Source organism: Gymnogyps californianus, chromosome Z (genome assembly GCF_018139145.2).
Source record: "Gymnogyps californianus isolate 813 chromosome Z, ASM1813914v2, whole genome shotgun sequence".
Taxonomy (NCBI): domain Eukaryota; kingdom Metazoa; phylum Chordata; class Aves; order Accipitriformes; family Cathartidae; genus Gymnogyps; species Gymnogyps californianus.
In genome coordinates, this window is record NC_059500.1 from 18,045,743 (window position 1) to 18,070,019 (window position 24,277).

Here is a 24,277-nt window from a genome sequence, read left to right on the forward strand (position 1 = left end):
CCACTTCTTTGATACATGTGTGAAGAACCACCATTTTTTCATTTGAATTTCTCACTACTTATTTCTTTTGATGTTTTTTATTTCATGTATTGGCAAGGATAGTCAACAATTGGTCCATATTCACCCTTTGTGTGTCACTTATGCATTTATAAATCTTTACCATGCTGGACCAGCTGTCTTTCCAGCTAAAGAATAGCCCACTTTGCTGTTTCTTATATGCAACCCATCCCATACTTTGACAAATTGTTGGCTTTCTTTGAACCTCTTCCAGGTGTTTGTGAATTTTTCTGCTTTTTTTTAAATAGGAGGGCTGTGGGCCTGAAAGAGACACCATGCATGTAAACAAGCAGATGTGCATCTAACATTAAACTTAATCTTTCAATGCTCTTGGGCACTGAACTGAGGTTTTCATGGAACTTGTTATTATAATACCAAAATCTTATTGCTGATGAGTAAAGTGCCCAGTTAAGAGCTTTTTTTTTTTTTAAAGTAAAATTAGGATAATTTTTGGTGTATGCTTTCATTACCATTTATCTACAATGAATTTCTGTGCTATGTTAATGTCCAGTTACTGAGCTTCAGTCTTTCTACAACTCTTCACAGCTGGCCCTTCTCATTACCCTTCTCTTCTAATGCCATGATGAAATTTTATCACTGAACTAGTAAACCCTCCTTTGTACTACTTCAGAATATACTGAACAGCATGGACTCACTGGGGGCTCCACTGATGACATCTCTACAAATCGTGAAATAAAACTACAATCGCTATGAAAACAGACCAGTTACTGCTACGTTGTTTAGTATTTTTCACAAGACAGTTTTTCTTCTTATGATGCATAGTTTTATTGAGGGTATTTGGTGAGGGCACCTGCCAGAAGTGACCTCCGCACACTGCTTCAGTCAGATTGCTTCCAAAGGAGCCATGAAGCAGGTGGGTAAACAGCTCCAGTAAACTTGAGATAAGTCATCTGTTTTCAACAGCTGCATTGGGCTAGCCCAATACTGCATATATATCCATGGATCTTCTAATTCTATTCTTTATCATATTTTCTATTAATTTATTTGGTACAGGTATTACTGCAGCCTCCCTAGGTCTGTGGAAGGATAAGCAAAAACACAGCCAATAACATGCAGGACTAAAGGAATAATCAGGGACTATGATAATCTTAGGCTGCAGAGATGTTCAGACTTCCTGATGCACACACTCTGCAAGTCTTCACTGGGTGAGATGGCCATGATGCATGACTGTCCTCAGAAATTTGCCGATTCTAGAGCTGAACATAATTTTTGTGGCCAAAAGATCATTCTGGGATACTTTATCCTTCTTTTGAGAACTTCCTTTGCATCAAGTGTCTTAGAAGTTTAAAGCATTGGTAGGAATGACTTTGCCTCCTTAGAAGGGGCTGCATGTCCTTATATACACACCATGATGTCTAACACACAGGAGATTAGCATCCTTTCTGACGCAGATATTTTATTTGTGTGCCAAGTATTGATAGGTGTATAGAACAACAAAATGATAATTATGATTTCAAATGACATGGACTTCATTAAAAATGCTCATATAGAGAGCCTGCTTTGCATCAGTTGAAATAACTTCTGACTATTAAAGGTTGCTCTTCTCCAAGGGTTACTGCAAATAGATGCTCTCAAGACTGATCAAAAACTTTAGCCTCCAAAATCTCTAAATATTCACTAAAATCACTGTAGACAGTGTTTACCAAAACCTCTGAATAACAAAGTCTGTACACATACATTCTTGTCATTTCCGGGTGCTTCTGCCATATATTCTCAAGTTGGCGTCTGGTACTCTCACTTCTCTTGCAGGAGAAGAAATACACAAATCATTTTCAACCGTTAAAACACCAGTTACAATAAGTCAGATTTACTGATGATTCCCTGATCTCAAAGCTACCTCTCATTTTTTAAAAGCTCAAGCAAGACTGCATGCAGATCTGTTAAAAGTCTTCAAAAGTCACATCCTGGGCTCCAAGGAAGCTGGCTAGGAATATAAACCCCATCTCAGGGATGGAAGGGTGAGGAGGCAGAGAGAGGAATAGCAAGAGAGATCACAAGCATAATCTTAACTCAGATACCAAAATATCAACTCACTTGAGGACTAGTGCTTGGATCAGTACAAGCATATGCTCACAAATGCTCACCACTAGTCAAGCAGATTTAAGCATAGAGTGCAAGCTGAACTGAACGGTAGACCTCAAGGGTTAAAAATTTGCTGTAAGAAACCAGATTTTAGCTGATGATGCCAATTTTCATATAACAAAGGAAGTATAAGGAAAACAAAATACATGTGTCAGAAATTGTGAAGGCACGATGGGAAAAGAAAATGAGGTGTTGAATATTTGAATAACAGCAATACTGTGATGAATGTATAAATAGGATGATTTGTTGGCATTATGCTGCTGACATTACTATGCCCATTAAGTAGCAGAGGAGTGCATCAACAAGGAATTACAGAGTCAAAGTGAATACGAAGCTACCCCCAGCCTCAAACCGTGCCCACTCATGCACAAGCAGGCACACCACTCAGATTTACAGTGAATTAAGCTAGAAGCAAAAAGTTACACAACCTGTGCAAATGGTAACATTATAACTGGAATGCTCTAACTTCATGAAAGCGTACTGTGCTCTTCTGAGATGTTTAGAAAGTATTTTGTGATTACAAAATGTCAAGGAATTACAGATTATTAGCTGTAAGTGTTATGCATAACAACACACGAAGAAAAAGCAAAATAATTAAGTGAACTACACTTTATGCCACTTGCATGACTGTCTGAAATCTTATTTCTCTTGACTGTTGGCTAGATTGATGTCAGCTTAAAATTACAGGGAAACAGTTTTCATACATCATTGTACATTCAGTTTAAATTATTTTTTGATACCTGAATACCAGTATATGAATTCCTCCCCCACCCCAATTCTCAAAATCAAGTGTGTAGTAGTTTTCAACATTTTTAAGGGATGGATGATTCTTTTTTTCTACAACTATACAGCATAAGCATAATGATCCTAAGGAGATTTTCACTGGCTGTTTAAAAAAGGAAAACAAGGTGTCAGGTGACAGAAATAATCCATTCTGGTTTTGGATAGCAGATGCCTGGATTTACAACAGCGGCCCAGAAACACTTATACATAAATAAAATTGATTCACGTATTACCTACTTCTGATAAGACAATAAGTACTTGGGACAGCTTGCCTACATTTTTATATGTGTGCTTGTCACTAGGTTAATTTTTTCAATCTTTTTTTTGGTGCTGAAGGAGTAGAAGGTCAAATGGTTTTTTTAGCCATCTGTTCCCACTATGCTATGCTTATCTCCTCATAAACAGAAGCAGCTTCACCCACAGTGCTCTGTGATTGCTTTGTACAATATACCACCAGCCTAACTGTGCCAAGCATGCCTGCTGTGCAAACCAACTCGTTCTTCTCTCTGAACTAATTGCATTCACTGGTCCAAGTTAACGGAATACTTCGTCTGTATCACCTTTGCAAACCACAACAGCTGTTCCAAGAAAGCCTGCAGTGCATACTCTAATGCTTGTGGCCTCTTCCTCAGTTGTGGCTATGCAAAACATCCTGGGATAATGTGCTTCTCTAAAGGGTGCCAGCTCATGGAGTACAAGACATAATCAACGTAATCATATTAAAAACTATAAAAGTCACCTTAAGCTATGCGTCTCATAAGTTTCCGCTATAAAGTTTGTCCAAGCTCATGCTTTGTCATTTGTAGAAATTCCAGACAATAAGAATGATTCTGGAACAAGATATAAATTTCAATCTTTCTGATAAAGTTAAATGTTACATTCATAAATATATTTCCTCTGGGACTTTCTGGAAGAGCTCAACTGAAATTTCTTCAAAGAGTCTTTTCAAAGAAAAAAGCTCTGCTGACTGAGCTGTTGATTAAAAGAGCTTTTTACTGAAGATCTTTAGATTTTAATACTAATTTAGAACAACAATAAAGTTTATTAAAATATCCTACAGTATCTTTAAAATCATTCAATATAGCAATTTGTATTACACAAAATGAGTGAAACTGTGAAGGAACACAACTAAATGTGATCTTCTAATGCCTCCAATTTATTGTGTCTTTGTAGTATATCTTGCAATTAAGAATTGCTAATCTCTTCATTACTAAAATAGCTCTTTTCTACCTACAGAACATCGATTAAAAGCTCAAATTGCCTTTATTGAAGAATTTTAGTTACAACAGTTTCTTTTTTCATTTACAGATAATGCCTGCAGGAATCGTATCCTCTTTTCCTTTAATACCCCCTTTCTTTACATATTGTCATATCTAGCTCATTCTCTTTCTGGGACAAAAACCTGCCTTCTTAAATTCCAAATATAATGACATTCTACTCATTTTAACCTTGCAAAACTGCATTATCAACCCAAAGTTTCAAAACATGAAACAAAAACTCCTTATTCAGATAGAGAACCATTTACAGAGTATTTAAATATGAATTATAATGTAGGAAAACAGGAAATAATGCAGAAATAGGAAAAAGCCAGAAAAACCCTACAGTGTTGGCCATGGTGTCTAGCTCAGTAAGAAAGATGAAACAGAACACAGTCACAGGGTGAAGAAAATTTAATCGTAAGAGTGCTGATGTTTGCTTACAGACAGTTTTATTATAATCTTTTACCACTTGACTGCTAATTTTAACTATTTAGAAGTTATAGTGGATTGCACAAGTACCTCTAGTTCATTTCAGCACAAAATGACCAAACTTAGTTTAATGCACAGTTGTGTATGCAGTGCTTAAATGTAGCCTTTGCACTGCTCCATGCTCAAATGGTGTCTTCATTGAGCACTACCTGTCTCATAGATGACTGCTTGCAGTTACAGCACAAGTTCTGACTTAGCACAGTACTACCAGGACGGCACAAGCAAAGCTGAAATAATACTCAAACTAGTAAATATGACCTTTAAACTTGATCTAAGAGACTAAAGCCGTTTAGGTCACACTTCAACATGGGAAAACATCTTTTTTTTTTTTCCTGCAGAAAGCAACTTCTGCATTTGAGAACTCCAACAATGTCATTAAAACAGCTCCATGTGATTTGAATAATAGCAAGTATCAACTAGCATATAAAATAAAAATCAAACCAAATATTGATTTTAGCTCTGGTATACTTAGTAACAACCAAACTATGCATCATAGTTTAAAAAATTTTTAATACACTTATTAACTTAATACTTCAAGAGTCACTGTATTTTTCATTTTCACTAAGAATTTAAACCCTTTAAAACAGGAGTTGCAATGCAATTCCAATAAAAAGAAGGATAGAGACAGCAGAACATTCTTCTCCTTTAAAAAAAGATCAGATAAAAGTACAGAGTGTTAATTCAGACAGGCCGTAACTGCAACTGTTAAAGGCTGTGATCCATGCAATGCAGAATTCAAGTACGCACAAAGCAGCAAATCTGATAGGAACGTTTCTGATATTCCTGCTGTCTGCTCATATTTTTTCACAAGAGCTTAGAGTATGATCCTTTGCATCATTGCTTCATAATTCAACGCCTCAGAACTTTCTCAGAAAAAAGTCTGTGGCTCACCCCAGTGATAAACCATACCTGATAGTTCACTTTTGCAAAGTCTTAAACCCTCTATATAGGTGCACACCGCAAGGGAGTGAGTACACAGTACCCTGTTAACAATTAGCATCTGGAAGACCGATTCTTGAACTTCCAGGACTATCATGTAGTTACATGTTTTTATCCATGTTCATGTACAGAGGGCTCCAGATTAACATCGCCACACTTACCTTTGCTCCTACAACTATAAAATTTTGTACAAAACAAAACATTTTAAAATCCAGAAAACTGCTATGGGAAATTAATTTTCTACAAAATCACATGTAGATGTGATTTATACCTAGACTTTCTGGAGTAATAACCTCCTACAGTAAGAGCAGATTTGTTTGTAAACAGCAAATGTTTTTTCATTTCCCGTAGTACACAAATACATTTTAATATCTTAGTGAAATCTAAAGTAATAGTAAAGTAAATCTAAAGTAAAGTAATGAACTGTTTTTCACTGGATTTTTTTAATACTTATTAAATATCAGTAGTTCTTACGAAATTATGAATGTTTTGGAAAAACACATTTCACTCAAAATCACAGAACCAAAGAAGAAAGCTTAAGAAGAATATTAATTCTAATTGGACTTTTTCAGAATACCAATTTTAAGCATGTAAAACACTAACAGGCTCTCTCTGCCTGCCATTTTATCATTAATATCATTCCACCCTTAAAAAGCAATTCATAGTCTTTAATGAAGAAATACTATTATGTTCTATCATTGTTTTAGAAAAAAATATGTATCCAGACAGATGTGTAGGGACAAGTATAAGTATCAGCCACAGTGGGAACAATGAGACTATCCAGCAAATGTTTAATATTTCAGTTTTGTATACTGAAGCTCATCTCTATCACCATTTAGTGGTACTATCTCAAAAAGCGAAAAATGTTTCATGCAGCATAGTCAATACTACTGCTCACTTTTCCAAGAGTTTCTTGGCATAGTATCTTAATTTACTTTCATTACATTATTTTTATTTGTCCTACCACTTCAGAGTCTTTTTCAGTTCCATTTTGCATCAGGCAGGATTTCAGAATTTTAAAACAATCATTTGTGTGTTAAATGATCCATAATTTTTCTGTCCATTATTTTAATAAAGCAAACATTTTAACAGCCTCAGGGATACTAATTACATTTTATGCTCCACTACAAGGCCTAAAAAAATTTAGGCAGCTAAAATGCCAAAATACAGATGTATTTAGTCCACATCCCTTTGACTTTCAGTAAATGCTCAGACCATATGAGCATTTATATAGCTAGGTTCAATTCAGTTAGTACTTAGCAGCATTGGCTTAAGCCACTGTTTACCAGGATCATAACCACACTTGTACAGCACATGCTGTGACCACACACTGCTGTGGTAAGATTGCTACTGAGATTTATGTAAGACAGACTAGTTTAAACCAATTGCTTCAAAACTATCTCAAGGACATATGCACAATCAGGAAAACAACCCTCTCAAGTGTAATGTAGATATAATTTTAAGACTCAAAGTGTCAACACTTGAAAATGGAATTAACATTGGAGTCTCTTCAGACTTGAAGGGTGCATCATCTTCAATATTTGACTATTATCTCATCTAGCACTGCAATACTTCTTGTCTTTTCTCCCTGGAGAAGAGAAGGCTTAGACGGGACCTCATCCCAGTATTCCAGTACTTAAAGGGCAGCTACAAAGAGGACAGAGGCTCTCTCTTTGCAAGGAGCCACATGGAGAGGACAAAGGGCAACAGGTACAAGTTGCATTGGGAGGGGTTTCATCTCAATATAAGAAAAATTTTACAGTGAGAACTATCAATCACTGGAACAACCTCCCCAGGGATGTGGTGGAGTCCCCATCACTGGAGGTTTTCAAGATGTTACCAGACAAGGTGCTAGATAATCTCATCCAGGCTTCCTTTCCCACAAAAGGGTGGAGCAGATGATCTTTTGAGGTCCTTTCCAAACTGGGCCATTCTATGATTCTGGTCCAGCATACTTTTGCAGGAGGTCCCATGTGAAAGAAAAAAAACATAGCATGAAGAAGCGGTCCCACATGGAGAACTGAAGAAGTTAATTATAAAACATAAGAAAAAGCCTGAAAGGAACACAGTAAATTCTGAAATGCATGGCAAGGCCTGAGTATTAGAGACGTGGTAGTTTTCAGAGTCTCTATGGATCTCTGCTCTGAATAATTATCTTTTATGACCCCTAAAATTTCACCCATAGATTCTTTTATTCTTGCCATAAGATCAAATCACTCAGATAACCCAAAAGGTCTAATAGATTATGTACATTATGTACTTCTGATAAAAATGAAAAAGTTGAAACCATTTGGATTTTGAAAATAAAAGAATTTTAAGGAATTTATTTTTAACATTGAGTTCTTCCATAATGATAATAAAGAGACCAGATTAATAACTTCACTTCTGTCCCCTCAAACACTTGCTGCAACTAAAAATAGGTGAGGCAGAATTTGGATGACTAGTAAGTCAGCAGGGTGTATTTTTTTCATAGATACGTTTCTTGTCAGGTGTTTCTGACAGGCACCTCAGGTGATGTTCTAGTTATATCAGTGTGACCAAATTAATTTATTTGCAATACAGAAGGTTAAGTAAGAGGAGAACTTATCCTGAAGTATTAGTCATTTTCTGCACCTTATTTACTCAATGTGATGCTTGGCAGGTTAAAACAAATATTTTAGTCCTACACATATACAGATTCTTTTTCTGTCCCTGCATTTACATTATGAATATATAAAATTTTGCTCTTTGGAACAGTGCAGTTTTGAGCTTAAAGAACTTTTCAACTATTGGACAAAACTGGATCAACTATCTCTTTTTATTTTTTACTACTGTATGAATTCTGCTGGTTATGCATGACTGACTATCTTCTTTACTCATTTAAATAAAAGTATGCTTCACTGGCAAAATGGAACTATAACACAGGGAACAAAATTCGAGCATGAAGTTGTTTAAAGAAGGTATCTGGAAAATACTTTATTTCCAATATCTTTCCCACATGGAAATAGGACTTCACCCCATGTTACTTAATTCCCTTGATTATTCTCAAGAGTTATCTGTTGTTATCAACTATTGTTTCACTAGCTAGTTAGCTCCTGATTTATTTTTCTCAGCAATAATGTGCAAGAGTGAAGCAGAGAGAAATAAGTATTAATAAGGAATAAAGTGAAATGAGACAAACATCATTACCAAAAAACCCAGGTACCATAGTAAAACTATATGCAAAATATTAGCTTTTTTCTAAACAAAGAAATACTGTCAATTTCTTTCAGGCTCAGCTATTTTTATTTCAACAGGTCATCAGAATCTAAATTTAGCTTACATGTTAACAACTGATTAGAGAAAAATCAAATTTTATAGTTTACAATACAGGATAAGAAACAGGTTCTACCACAGCAATTATTATCAGGAAATACCAGTAATCTAAGCCGAGTAAGTAACAGCCCAGAAGCTACTCTCAACACCATAATGAAAGAGAAATCGAAGATGATGCTATCTAGAAGAGACAGATAACAAAATGGATTATCTACACACAGTCCTCTCTCATCTCATAATGCTCCTACTGATCTGATCTGACAAAAACACTGACTATGGGCAGACAGAGGCAGTAGTTAAGTGCCATAAAGCAGCAATCACCTGGAATATGCTCAAATAACTGATCTTCCAAAAATCAAAATCCACCACCAAAGACAGTCTGTCAGCAGAAAAAAAAACCCTAAAACAATGATCATGTTTCAGCTTTATAGAGGAAGGTGGCATGAACTTCAAACAAAGTTTGAATTACACACAGCAGAAGTAAATAACTTAACTCAGTTTTAAAATGACTGGACAAAAAAAAGGACACCTTTAGAAAACATGCAATACACTTCTGTTTGTTCCAAGTTTTGCAGAGATTACCTTACATGTACCCATGAGAGGAAGTTCTGTCAGCAGCAAGTACATAGGAGAATGGAAGCAAAAAGGAAGGCCATCTAGAATACCTAAACTACTCCTCAAGTTAATTTTCAAGAAAGGGACACTAATCAGAGTACAAATTAATAGAAAAGGGCTGTTGTGGAATAGTGGGCTGGAGTTTAGCTGCAACCATTGGATCTTATCTTTAAAGATATTAATCTGTTTCTCCGAGCCGGGGGGAGGGGGGGGAAGGGAAGCTGCAAAAGAACAGGAATAATTAAACAATTGGTGGCTTTGGCTAATAAAGCTAAAACTATTTTTGCAAGTTTTAAAAGGAACAGACAAGAATGACAACCATTTTTTTTTTCCTTTATCTACCCCTCCCTCCAAGTGAATAGATTATGAAAAAGTGTTTTCTTTTGCTTTTTCTAACTCAGGAATACACTCTGCAATTGAGAATACCCAGTTTACAGAATTTGTGATTTTTGACTTTTGCTGGCAAATTTAGTAGGACCCAACTAAAGAGATTATGAATGGAAACACTTTCTCACTTAAAGGCAAGTCATGTATCCGTGGTCAGGTGCCTCAGCATGTAACAAATGTTCTGCAGAATTTCAAATGGATTGCAGTGAAATAAATTCCATAAAATCTATTCATAAAGTTGCAGTTAAATTGAAATACATTGAAATGAATCCCTTAAGTTCCTAGATGCAAATTCCAGCTGTTTCACCATCTTCCTCTGAAGGCCAAAATAATTTGACTAAAACGTAGAATCTACTTTTCTATTTCACTTACACCAAATACAACCTAATTGCTATACTATAGTAAGAGCCTAAAAGCAACTCCCAGATTTTATATTAAACAGATTTCATCCCCTAAAGCAAACTAATTATAAGACTTACAGTAGCTCTTTTTTTGAATTAGCAGCATGTTGACTAACAGTATTCCATTTAAACTATTCTAACTTTGGTTTTTAAGTTTGTAAATTGCCACCTCCTCTCCCCTCCTGAAGAGGCAGTCATCTTTTCACTGATCAAAAGGTGATCCAACGACGAAGAGAATTTTTTCCACTAGTAAAACTGTTGGTATTAATCCTTTCTCTACAATATACTTTCAATAATGCCCCTTTGTCAACAAATTACACCTGGACAAATCATCCCAGTCTTACGGAAATACTTACGAAACAGAAACAAAATCCTTGTTTATACCACCCAGTGGGCAGTATTTTTTATACATGTTTAAAAACTTCCCTCTAAGACAGACTACTGTAACAACATACGGGTAGAAATATCTTACTGGCATCATGCCATCTACAAGAACCCAAGTGATCAGGACAAAATTCTGCCCCATTTTGATCTGTAGCAAAACTGCTCCTATATGTGATTTTGGACAGCCAAATTGAGCTAGCTGTTGGGAACAAATATTTCAGAACACTTACGTATTTGTGAATTCACATCAAAAGCCTGCAGTCCCCAGAAGTTTCAAAAAAGCACAATAAATGAGGAACTGCAAACTAGTTATAAACTAGAAAAAAGACTGGAGTTAAGACAGCTACTTACACAAGAGCTGCGTTCATTGCATTTGACAGTTCAAGGAGGTGGACTCTTTTCTTTCAAAAGGGCCAGAGGCCCTTCACTCCTCCAGGAGCTGTGTGCTCTGCCACACCCCAGCTCCCTACCAGTATGACCATAGAGAAATTGGTCAGGAGCAATATCAAGAATCTCACTGTAAGAACCAACACAAGAGGAAACCTAAAGTAATGGCAGCGCTAAACTTCAGACAGCAATTTGACTTCCAAACAAATTAAAACTTACGGTATGACAGACAAGTTCCAGCCACAGAAGAAATTTAATGTTTTGGCCAGTTTTTCCATGCTCCATTGACAAGCATATGACAAAACTACAAAACCAAAAAGTTAAGTTTCCTTTCAAAGACTTATAAAGAATCCACATAGTAACATTTTCCAACTTCTGGATTTAGAAGAAGTTGGTTATGAATGATGCACGATGCAGATACAAAACTGCAATGTGCAAAATTAGAGTCTTTGCTAGAAAATGTGTAATTTGAGCATTGAACTCAGACACACTATTGTAGTACGTAAAGAAATGCCACCTGGTGTGTTTATATGACATAAATATAAATGAGTTCAACCCAACTACAGGAGAAAAACTTACTCAATAACAGCAACCGCGTCACATGAGATCAAGTTTTACCTTCCAAACTTGCATTCAAGACTCCTGTGCCAAAGCCACATTCAATTATCCACTAAAAAATTCCTTGAAAAGTAGTATCATACCATTCACAATGCAGCAACAGGAACCTATGTCAACTAATGTTATTAACATTGTATTACAATCTAGGGTATTTTAATTAGGGCAGGGATAGCTGTAATAATTGTATAACCACAGCTTAAGCGTTATTGGCAGTTCAGGTAGGTGGGTGTTGATGTTCCTAAGGTAAAAAAAACAAAACAAACCCAACCAAAAAAACCCAACAAAATCCCCAAACCACATGCGGCCAGTATTTGTTCTGCTTAAATTCTAAGGAATATTTGCCAAAAGTCAGAAAGTTTTTAACATGGTAGAGACCAAATATGCGGGAAAGAGTGTGACACTTCCATAAGAAGCTACAAAATTCTACTTTCAGCTTTCCTATTACTGCAATGCAAAATACTTATGCAGGGGGGAAAAATGCTTATTTCATTACATATGTTCTAACATCCTAGCCAACAGGCAAAAATTTACTACACAAACTAGTTTTCAATTTTGCAAAACAATGATTCACTATGATGTTAGATGCATTAACTCAAAACAAACAAAAACAAATTTCAAGTGACAAAGTGAAAACCCCCAATGTTTACAGTCATCTTTCTCACAGTCTTACAGGTTATTTTATTTAATTGTTCAAGTTTTCCTTATCTTGTCAGCTGGTTACAGCTGAGAAGGAAAAAAGATTTCCATGATTTTCAGCCTCACAAAAACACTCCCTTCTGGCTGGTCAGAAAGCAAGCATCTATTAGACACACTTAAAATTTTTATTTTACATATTATAACTCACCTGCTTGGGAAGCCGGAAGAGAGAATTTTTGTAAAATATATCTTTAGCCTGACTCCATGTTCCATCGATGATGATCATAACAGATGGACTAGAAGACATCACAGCAACTTCCTCCAAATTGGTTGCTTCAGCTCCAGGATACAAAATTAGAGTATTTTGATTTCTGCACACAGTTGCTAATTCAGGATACCTTCAATGCACAGACATACAAAATGATAATAATTATTAAAAGTTTTCATGACAAATACATACTTCCAGATATTCCAAGTTACTAACTCCCACTCATCTTCTCCAAATTTTACTTAAGTTTCAAAAAAAGTCCATCGCTCAGCTACCACTTTCTCTTTCCAACACCTCAAAAGTTGTTGGTTCTCCCTCAGCTCGTAAGGGGTGAGGAAAAAACCACCCACAAAAGTAATCAATGAAAGCTTGATAAAACAATATATCGGGAATATTTTCCAATACTTTAATCATTAAGTCTCTAATGTCTATTAGAACCAAAGATGTTTTGAATTGTTTACCAAAATATAACATATGTATTCTAGAAATATTTGTTCAAGCACTTGGCACAAAAATACTACAATAATCCCATTTTTTCCCCTTCCTCCTCCTCACCCCACTGGGAGCAGGGAGGGTGAAGCAGCTGCGTGGTGCTTAGTTGTTGACTGGGGTTAAACCATGACATATATATAAAGAACATCAGCAATTCATGGCCCACATCTACAGGACATTTTAGAAAATTTTACCATCTCAATTTATCTTTTTTTTTTTTTTTTTTAATTACTACTACTACAGTTACAGTCCCAAACTTTTACATTGTCTTCTTCCTTCCTGTTGGCTTCTACATTTGGCAATGGTACCAGAGCAATAACTACTGTCTATTAAGTGTTCGCTTAACGTACACGGAAATTCCTGAAGTTTTTGCAGGACACCACTGTAAGTTAGTTTACAAAAATCTAGGAAAGACATTGTCATTTAAGTAGTATCAGAAGCCTCAAAAACCACCTAGTCAAGTAGGCTGGTAAGGGAGAAGCTGAGAAAAAGCCGGCCTTGTAACAAAGACTGCATTACTTGTCTTGAACCAATTTCAGCAGTATCATCATGTAGTCTTCAGAATCGCCTCAATCAGAAAGCATGAATAAATAGAAAGCAAGGGCTGACTGTCTGAAGCATGTGACAAAAAAATAAGAAATTGATTCTGCATAGTACCACAGGTTATAAAGAGTAACTGATGTGGGAGGAGGAGAAGAGCAATATGTAGTTGAAATAGCATGTGACTATTTGTGCTCTGAAGTGGAAACGGAAGCCAGTACAGCTTATCAGAGAAAATAAGGTGTATCAGAACGAAGTTAACAATAGCCAGCGCACAGAGTGGGCTGTCCATGCTACCTATGAAGAACCCCTAGGTGCAAGAGCATGGACACAGACACAGGCAGGATGTAGATATGTAAGTTCATACAGAGAAACTCCTAATGCCACTGTAACCCCACAGCTTTTAAGCCCCAGGAGTTGGGCACCTGCACAACTCCTCCAAAAATCAAGCAAGAATCTCCTTTCTTATGAGAGCAAAAAAAACAAAGGAAAAAAAAAGTTAGGGAAGAAAGAAATTGTTAATGAGTTTTGAATTGACATATACTAGGTGTACGTCAAATCTGTGCACTCCATTATCACTCTCAGGGGATATATATGAAAACACAATTTTATCAGTGTTAGGTTCCGGCAGAATTGCAGTGCCTAAGACATTGAGAACCTGAGCTTAAGACTCATATATTTGAATGAAATGAAAGAGGAACTGTATTCAGTGTACCAATAAGCCCAGAGCTAGTATTCCAATATTTGACCATCCTCACCCCCCCAAGCAAACAGTCCAGACTGATTCAACACTACGTGGTTCATTATTGTCAACATTATTTACTAAAAAAAGAGTAATGATCTTTCCTTCCAAAATGAATAGTAGAAGAAGTGTAAATAGAGACAGGAAATATGTAAGATAAGTCCGTGGCAAATAGTAGTACATGGAAACTTCTCTGCCCACTATTTTTTTAAACCAACCTTACATTATGCTGATTTGGTATCACTTTAGTTTAACCAAGAATCACGCTACACAAAATCAAAAGCAAGGGGGTATCTCACTACAGGCTACCTAGCACTCAAGGTTTAAATCTAGAAAATTGGTCCTTATTTTCAGATATTTGTCTTGAGAACCCAACTCCTCGAAGAGCAAAGTATCCTAACTCTGGGATAGCGGAGCTTTCAAATCATTAACATCTCTTAGATGATTAAAAAAATAATAAAATAATGAATTCTTAAAACTAATCCAAAACCATAATGATTATGAAGTACTACAAGTTCATATTATGGACACTACAACTGAAGTCTTAGTCTTCAAAATATGATTCAGTTGAAAACAACGGTTTTCAATGCATACTTATCCAGGAATTCCAGTCATTTCAGTTTACAACAGTTTATATGCAAAAGCAAAGGCAGGGGGGTGGTTCAAACAAATTTTGTAAATCTGTCCCACAAATTTAACCTAGGATTTGAGGGTTGATTATGCATACACTGCCATAAGAACCCATAACACTTTACAAACTAGTAGGAGTTGCTGCTATCTTCAAAGAGTTTACTATCCGCAGACTTAATCCTAGAGTGACACCGAGAACATGCAGAGAGCTATTTAGTCCTCTTTCCTTTCACAGGAACAGGTTCTTGGAAATATACGCTGTGCAACCCCTTCTAGGTTATGGTTCACACTGACAGTCACAGTCCACCTTGGTAGCTTTATTAAAATGTGTCTTCCATTCATAAAACATGCTTGTTTCTCCTTCCTTAGAACAGCACAGGAGGAATGAGCTAAAGACAAACACCTAATGATTTGCTTAGAAAGGGATACAGTTTGTATGAAACAAGTTCAAAAAAATTTTTCTGTCTATTTCTATACAGGTACATCCTGTTAATTCCACTGCAGGTTTTGTACTTAGTGAGGTTTAAGGCTTTCCTTCTTCTTAGTTTGTTGCTGATACATAGTGCAATTAGACTTTTTCCACTCACATACTACCATAATTAAGAGTTCATCCCCCAAAACAGTTTTTATGTACATCCTTCAGCTGCATTTAATTAGAACTGTGAAAGAAATGAAAAGTCTCAGTAAAAGACTGCATTTGTATCTGGTAAATAAAAATGAATCTGTTAACCGAACAAATTGATATGGCATTCAAAAGGCAGTTATCAACAATATCACTTTTCACAGCCACTTAAGAAGAACATGCTTCTGACATGCTTGCTTTGGGTAAACACTGTAATACAGTGTATTTAATCACACACTACTTCTGAAATATTGCTATAGGGCAGGATTTTCTCTACAAGAGTCAGATGTTTTTAAAGGAAACTTACAGGAAACAACTGTGAAAAATTAGCCATTTCACTGTAATGCTGAAATAGAGCTGTTACCTGCTGAGCTTTTTTGAAAACCTGATCCACACCCTACGGTACAACTTTTTTTTCCATATAAGCTTTCACTTGTATGCTTAAGCTTACTACAGCATATAAATAAAATGACTTGGAATTAGATTTCATCTTCACAGAGCTTTACTCCTAAAAGTAAGTGCATATAATGCTACTATAAAAACACATTCAAACAATGTTAATATTGATTTTTTTTTTAATACCAATAATTTATTCCATTGTTTAAGTACAAGAGTGGTTTGAGACAAATAGTATGGCTTATTAAAAATACAGGAGACAATTTCATTAAGGCTGATGTTTGTATTCATGACAACTCATGAAATATTAAAGGATATATGCCAATTTTGAAACCCTCCTCAGAACCACAGCAGAAGCTCCTTGCTCAGTCCTGTGCTACCCAGGAACATGTATTTTTGCATTTAATCCCTGCCTAAATTTCCCCTGCAAAACAAGGGTGGAGTCAAAAACTCAGTACCAGGTCAGTTGGCAGTCCAGACTGCCTTGTTTAGAACAAATAGACAGAAATTTCAGGCCACACACTAGATCACTGCACTGGGAGGCAGATAAGCAACTTCTTAGCAAGACACATCTCTGACCCCAAGTCCTCCAAATTGCTAAAAGCTGAGAGAGGAATTGGGTCTCACCAGGCTTTTAGCCACTCTTCTGTGAGCTCTTTATCCTTTGGGGTGGTTTTTGTTTGTTTCTTCCTTTTCAATTCAAGCTACTTTCATTTAAATTCAGGAACACAATTCTGTAGTCGAGCTAGACTTGTGTATGCGGGGAAATTAAACACAACAGAAACACAGAGGTAAGTTAGGAGCAGAAGGCCGAGTTAGGATAAAGACAAGGACAAGCTAGGAGCACAAGCATGAGCAGTCACACCAAAATAAGCTAGTCCAAGCTACCGAAGGAACAGATGATTATGATGATGGAAGAATTTCACACAGTAGCTACACACAGTCAGAAACATGGTCTTCTTGCTTTTCTTGCCATCTTGTGACATACAGTAGTACACAGTTTCACAGCATTTGTGACTTCAATCGTGGCAAAATACAACATGCGCCTGTCATCAAGATATGTAGCTTTGGCAGTGCAGATGCATAATGACGGGGGATGTTTGTGCTGGGGGCAGCAGTTGCTGTAGACAAGACAGCTGGACTGCATGCCTCACAATAAAGCTTTGTTCATGAAACATCTCCGCAAATGAGTTTGCCCACTAGTTTATGACAACCTGGATTCAGGAACAATTCAGTGAAAGAAGTTCCTCCTTTAATTGTATCTCTTCTCACTAGTGTCCAGAACATCACCATTTCCTGCCATCTTTGAAACCTCAACCTCATCTGCAAATACTTGAACGTGACTGTGGCCCAATACCAGCAGACGTGTCAAAGACAATGTCAAGGCTGGGCACGGTAAAGGGGCACAGCAGTAAGCCCAAGAGGCTAAACTGGGAGGTGAAGAAGAGGGTGAAGAGCAGTGTGGTTGCTGGTCAGTGTTGGAGAGTACTTGAAGTTATATCTTGTTCCACATCATAGTCCTAGATCTTTACATAGTGCTTTTGTAGAAGCCTTTCTTAGTGTGAAGCATGACTAATTTCGGAGAATTAACGAGGACTTTAATTTTACCTTCCACTTCAGTCAGAACAGACATGCTGACGGCAGACTCCTTGAAGCCACCAAATTTCAAGAGGAGACTGAGAAGCTGAATTTCTAAACAACAAGTATTTTTATTCCTACAGATCAGAGGCTGACTTTTAAAGAATTCACAATTCTGTGTCAGTCAGGGCAAAAAAGAAAGATAACATTGCTACATATGAAAAAAATCTCTTAAACAGTGTGTTCCTCCTTGGCCTTTCTCAAAGATGCTGCAAAAGAATGGTATAAAATCCTAACTGAGTGACAATGAGAACTTACTTCTTAATTTAGGTACTGTACTTTAGTGTATTACCAGACTTAGTATGCTTTAGAATTACTTTGTTTTGTATGTTACTTCACAAACAACTTTTCTCATTAAAGAAGTGGACCAGGTAAAGAATTTCAAATACAAAATTGTTCTATGTCAACTTAATAGCCATGAAGACAATCAGTTAAGCAAATCCTGCATTTATTTTATGTCACACATATTCATGCACTATTAACAGCAGTTATCAAAAGCTTCCTGTAGATTTGTTTTGATTAGGACTTCAAAGCCATGAATCTCAATCCTTAAGTAAAAATCTCAAAAGAATGTATTATAGTGAATCTCTGATGAAGTTACAAATATACACAATTCACTCATACATACGTACCAAGGAAAAAAGATGTGCAGCTCTGTAACATTCCACTCTAGCCAAGGCAATCGTTTAGCTGAGTTCTTAATTGTTGGGGCGGGGAAGGAAGAATACAGCTTAATTTTTCCTTTCAGAAATATTACAATTGTAACAGTTTATAACAGTTGTTAGCTGATGTTACCTGAAAGGGCCTGATAATGAACATGGCTTGGTTGCTTGTAAGGCATGATTTAGGTTTCTGAATTACTGTAAAGTGAGTATTACATAATATAATTATAAAAATGTGATTTAAGTGATAGAAGGGACACCTGGTGGGAACTAAAGGGACTTTAAATTTGTATGTGTTGGACATTAACAGAAAAAGAGCTTGCTTGAAAAATACACTCAGGTAAAAAGAGGTGTTACTTTGTCTGAAGCCTGCAAGGCAAAGCAAGATCTTTTCTTTCCTCTGTGGGTCTCTAAGGAGGAAAAGAATAAAGTGGAGGCATATGAAGGATCACATGGCTTGGAATTTTCTTTTCTAACCATTTCTAGGTTGCTAAAAATTAGCAGAGACTCTCCAACAAGCTTTCCAAACAAAAGTTGTTCACAGAATTGGTGGGCAATACTAAGAATAAGTATGAAAGGACCAAAAAAAAAAAAAAACCCCAAAAAAACTTACTATTTCTACAGAAGAAAGAAGTACAAATTAAGGGGACAAAATGCAAAGGATGGAAAAGAAATGCAACAAGAACTTTTGCCAAATCCGAACACTTCACTGATGTCATAAACCATATGAAATATAAGAAGTATAAGCAAATAAGAATATAGATACAACAGAGACTCACTAAGACACTAAAGACGGTTATAAAAGTGTAGCACAAGTCTAAGTGAGTACCACGAAAACTACGTAAAAAATAAGCACATTAATTAAAACCGGGGGGGGGGAGGGGGGGGGAAATACATGAACCACCACACTGGTCTGCAATCCAGAGGAAAAATTAGTAATACATAGAATTAGGAATAAGTAAAACCTCAAAAATTGAATTTCACAGTTGACCTTTTCAATGGAATCATGTGGGCAACACTACCAGCATCAACAAACAAGTCAGTTCTTACATTAGAACACAGGCCACCTCAAAAAGTACTCTACTGCAGTTAAAACGCAGTGTCCTTTCCTACGCAAAAAAAAAAATTAAAAAATGCAAAAACACAAACGTACAGGTGTGAACTAGGTGGAGAAGGTCTACTGACAAGAACAGCAAGGGGGATAAAAGTCTTCACAGAGAAACTGAATAAACTGAGGTTGTAAGTTTTAGAGAAAAGAAGGCCAAAGGGAAACTTAGTTAATAGTCTCCAAAACCACAAGAGGAAGGAAATAACCTATTCTCCACATCCACAGAGGACAAGAAAAGAAGTAACAACTGCAGCAATGAAGAGTCAAACTAAACAGGGACAAAACCTCACAGGCTTTCTAATGGTAATAAGTTCAGTTCACGTGTTGAAACAGACCCACTGAGAATTCTGCAGACTTTCCTGTACATGGTATTAATACCATGCCTACATGCAGCTGATCTCACTTTCGTAGGGGAGTAACAGTGGCGTCTTGAAGATCTTTCTATCCCTACTTCTCCAGCTATGCTGCTATATATATATGTAATGAATATCAAATGCCAATGCTGATCTTTAGTTCATCTTATTCTTAAACATAATGATTTCAAGTAATGGAACTATGCTGAAGAAATATCCTGTATAGAGACACGATGATGTTTCCAGTGTTCTGACACATGTATGTAACACATGATTTTCCTACGAACATTCATTCCTGGTGCTGTACCTGCTGTATCTGTATATATTACTAGCTTTGAGTTTTCATTAGCAGTTTGTAGACTTTAGAAAATGCTGGAATTCCCAAGAGAAATCAATTTGTATCATTTACAGTTGCAGTATTCCACTTCAATCCAGGTAACAATTATTGAAACAATTAAAAATAAGATCAATCTGAAGATAATAATTTTTTCTTTCTGTAAATATATCAGTATAAAATTTCTTATCTGTTATCCATCTTTCCATGACCAACAGCTAATGTAAAGCTCAAAAAGATGATGCAATTTAAAAGATATGTTTTAAGGTGGAACTATGGGCTTGAACTCTGTAAGAGAAACACTTGCAATACTTGTTTCTCATACAAACCACTGTTCAGCCTTAGTTTTGGTATGCAGCAGGCATTGCAGGCCTATATAATCCATTTAGTCTAACAACAATCTCCACTAAGCAGAACTATTCAGATCTTTCATTCGTGCCTGAATTGTATCCAATCACTTTGTCATAGCAGATTTATACATTCTCATAATCGTACTTAAGACAAGTAGCATTTCATTATTTCTGGGATGCATGCTCTTGAGATGTGTAATTTAAACACTATCTCATCTCATTATAATCCAGTTTTTGTATCATAAACATTTTTATTACACATCTATACTCAGTTTCTCTCAAACTCTCTAAGTAGTTTTAATTCAACAGGGATCTATTAAACTTTGCCAGTGTGAAAGGCAAGTGTTCAAATTTTAAAAATCCAACATTGCCATTTAGTAGCAAACAGTACTAATATTATAGAACAGATGTTAATTTATTATCTGTGGAAAACTCTCACATTAATGGGAACTTCTCAGTTTTTCTCATCATTTTTACTGTTTCACCTTGGTCATAAGCAGGTGCCTTTGCCTCTCTCAATACTCCCACACTTGGAAGATTGTAGGAATACTGACTCCTGTAGTTCCAATAAGGTAATAAAATGAACAAAAGTAAAGGCAACAACCCTCTATCATCTCCACACTCAGAAATAGTCCCTTAGGATCAGGACTGAAGCATAAGAGATACCTGGCAAGAGAAAAAACAATGTTTTCATATTAGATACTCTACTTTCTTGTAGATAAATGACATTTAGTCTCTAATACAATCTGGATTTTTTTCTTCCCTTTTAAACAGACCAATTGTATAAACAAATTATCTTTGGTCAAAAGACCAAATCATGAGACATATTTTTAAGGTTTGGAAACTTGTAATTTTACAACTAAATATTTTACCATTTACAAGGGAAAAAGGTCATAAATACAGCTTATTAAATAACCTTTTTTAATCTACGAAAACCTGTATATAGAATACTTGTTAGCAAAAACTCTGGTAAGTTCCCCAGTGAAAAACATCATTACCAATGCCTCCAAATAACATTAGCTTTTATAGCATAAACATGTAAATAAAACAGAGGTGAGTTTGTCTGTACTGGGACCCCAGTACGTGATACCAAGTTTCTTATTACTGTCACAAGTGGAGCTGGCCTGCAACATTTAATAAACTAGAATAAAAAGGAATAATAGGTAATAATGCGTTGGTTTTACTCTGTCTTCTATTATTCCAATTTCAAGTTACTTCTCCTCTCTCATGTACTGTGCTTAAATTAAAACAAAAATAGAACATAAGCTAGTAATAAAACTACTTCCTGTCTGTACTATTAGAGTACTAACAGGTTTTTCTAGAAAAAAGGTTTTCAACCAATCTCAACATTTAAAAACCTGACTCTTCTAACTAATATGCCAGCAGTCATAGTTGGTAACATGGGCAGATTACTTTTGAAAATGAATGCAATAGCAGCCAAAGGTACAGTCCTGTCAAGAAATGAAAAGCAAAGCCATTATCTTGGCAAGTTTTTGCTTTGTTAGTGGACCTCAATACCAATTCCCCCAAATATTTAATGACTTCCTCGATGAAAAGAGTTTATTGCAAACCTCTCCACCCCCCCGACAAAAAAAATTTAAAAAACCACAAAAAACAACCCAACAACAACAACAGATTCTTATGCACTAAAACACAGGCCTCCACATTCTACTGAAGGACATTTTTTCCCTTTACACTGCATTCAGTAACCTCTTCCTATCTACTGCTCATACAATGTAAAACTTACCAAAAACATTTTATGGCTTATCTAGCATCATGGAAAAAAGTAAGAAAACCAATATACAGTTTTCTTACAAAGAAAATTAATATTCTTTCTACAGAAGAGCAGCAGCAATCATTTGGTTAAGTTATACACAACTTCTTTAAGCAATCAACTGCAGAGAAACCTAGACAGCAGTACGTAGCAATACCTAGAAGCCATAATCATAGGCTAAACCACTCCTCCTCTACATAACAGATTGTGCTGGTTTTGGCTGGGATAGAGTTAATTTTTGTCATAGTAGCTTGTATGGGACTACGTTTTGGATTTGTGCTGAAAACAGTGTTGATAACACAGGGATGTTTTAGTTACTGCTGAGCAGTGCTTACACAGAGTCAAGGCCTTTTCTGCTTCTCACCCCACCCCACCAGCGAGGAGGCTGGGGGTGCACAAGAAGCTGGGAGGGGACACAGCTGGGACAGCTGACCCCAACTGACCAAAGGGATATTCCAGACCATATGACGTCATGCTCAGCACATAAAGCTGGGGGAAGAAGAAGGAGGCGGGAGGATGTTCAGAGTGATGGCGTTTGTCTTCCCAAGTAACCGTTAGGCATGATGGAGCCCTGCTTTCCTGGAGATGGCTGAACACCTGCCTGCCGATGGGAAGTAGTGAATGAATTCCTTGTTTTGCTTTGCTTGCGCGCGCGGCTTTTGCTTTCCCTATTAAACTGTCTTTATCTCAACCCACAAGTTTTCTCACTTTTGCTCTTCTGATTCTCTCCCCCATGCCACTGGGAGGGAGTGAGTGAGCAGCTGTGTGGGGCTTAGTTGCTGGCTGGGGTTAAACCACGACACAAATACACTTACACTAAGAAGTCTAATCCCTTCTTAAGCAGCATGTGGGACTCATACAGAAAGGTGACCAGAGAAACTGTAGTAATTCTAACAGACTTTTATAGATCTTTTACTGAGTCCTAAGATGCCTTTCATGTAACACAAGCTAGCCACTCATTAACATCTCTAAACATCTTAAAACCTTAATTTCAATAACAAGATTCCTCTTCCCCCCTGCTAAGTCTGTAAAACTTCAATTAAACATTTGGTTTCTGTAATATCTGTACTGCATTATTTGTAACTTGTTTGCTACAATTGAGGATGTTAACCACATATATTCTAAAAGCCAGTACTTCTTCGAAGTGCTTGTTTTGGAGAGAAGGGGGACAAAATTGAAATAGAAGCCAGGAAACTGATGAAGAATTCTTGACGTGTCACCACCAGAGACAAAAATAATCTTCCACTCCTTCTAGCAGAGAAAAAATTCTCCAAACATACCCTAAGCCCAAGCAGGATGTGGGGACGGGAAGGAGTTTCTAAAGCTACAGTCTCAGAATAGTAGGAAAAGGTCATGCCATACCTTAATTCTAGCTCAAGGTATAACAAGAAAACAAAGCAGATATTTGTACAGAGAAAAGACTTCAGAACAAAACTTCTAAATACAGCAAAAATATCCAAGCAAATTAGAAACTGAAGCCCAGGAAATAAAGCACATATTAAAAATGGCAGGAGCAATTAGTATTTCTAGAAATGCCACATCCCTTTAAAATAAATTACATCCATTACTGTTTCTCTAAAAAAGCTGCGAGTTTTGCTTCAAGAAAGTCATGCATCTGTTTCTCATCTGTAACTTGGGCTAATGAAATTAATTTCACTATTAACATGAAGTATTCACAACAAATGATTTCCAAGTGAAATGAAGGGAATAAATTACTAATGCCAGATAACTTCTACTTTTCACTCGATGTGAAAAAAGAAAAAAATTCAGTGCAAATTTTGGCACTAATTCACAAAGCTGTTGCTGAGATAGGCCCAGAGGCATCATCTTGCTAAGATCCAGACCACCGCATTGTTCTTACACAGCTGGTGAACCACAGCCGCTGGTTACTACATTCACTTGCACAGTTCTTTCCCTGCACGAAGCAATAGTACACACTTGAAAACAAAAAGCCCATAAATTCAAATCTTTGTCTTCTACTACTGTGAAGCATAATCTTTAAGAACAGAGACATTA

The 24,277-nt window shown here is 36.4% G+C and overlaps 1 protein-coding gene across 1 annotated transcript in view; it reads right to left on the reverse strand.

Moving 5' to 3' along the window:
• DTWD2 (DTW domain containing 2) overlaps window positions 1–24,277 on the reverse strand; it is a 95,716-nt gene that overhangs the window by 26,190 nt on the left and 45,249 nt on the right. The window contains exon 4 of the mRNA XM_050913343.1: window positions 12,561–12,750. Within this exon, the coding sequence (XP_050769300.1) occupies window positions 12,561–12,750 (190 nt within the window). The remainder of the gene's footprint in view (window positions 1–12,560; window positions 12,751–24,277) is intronic.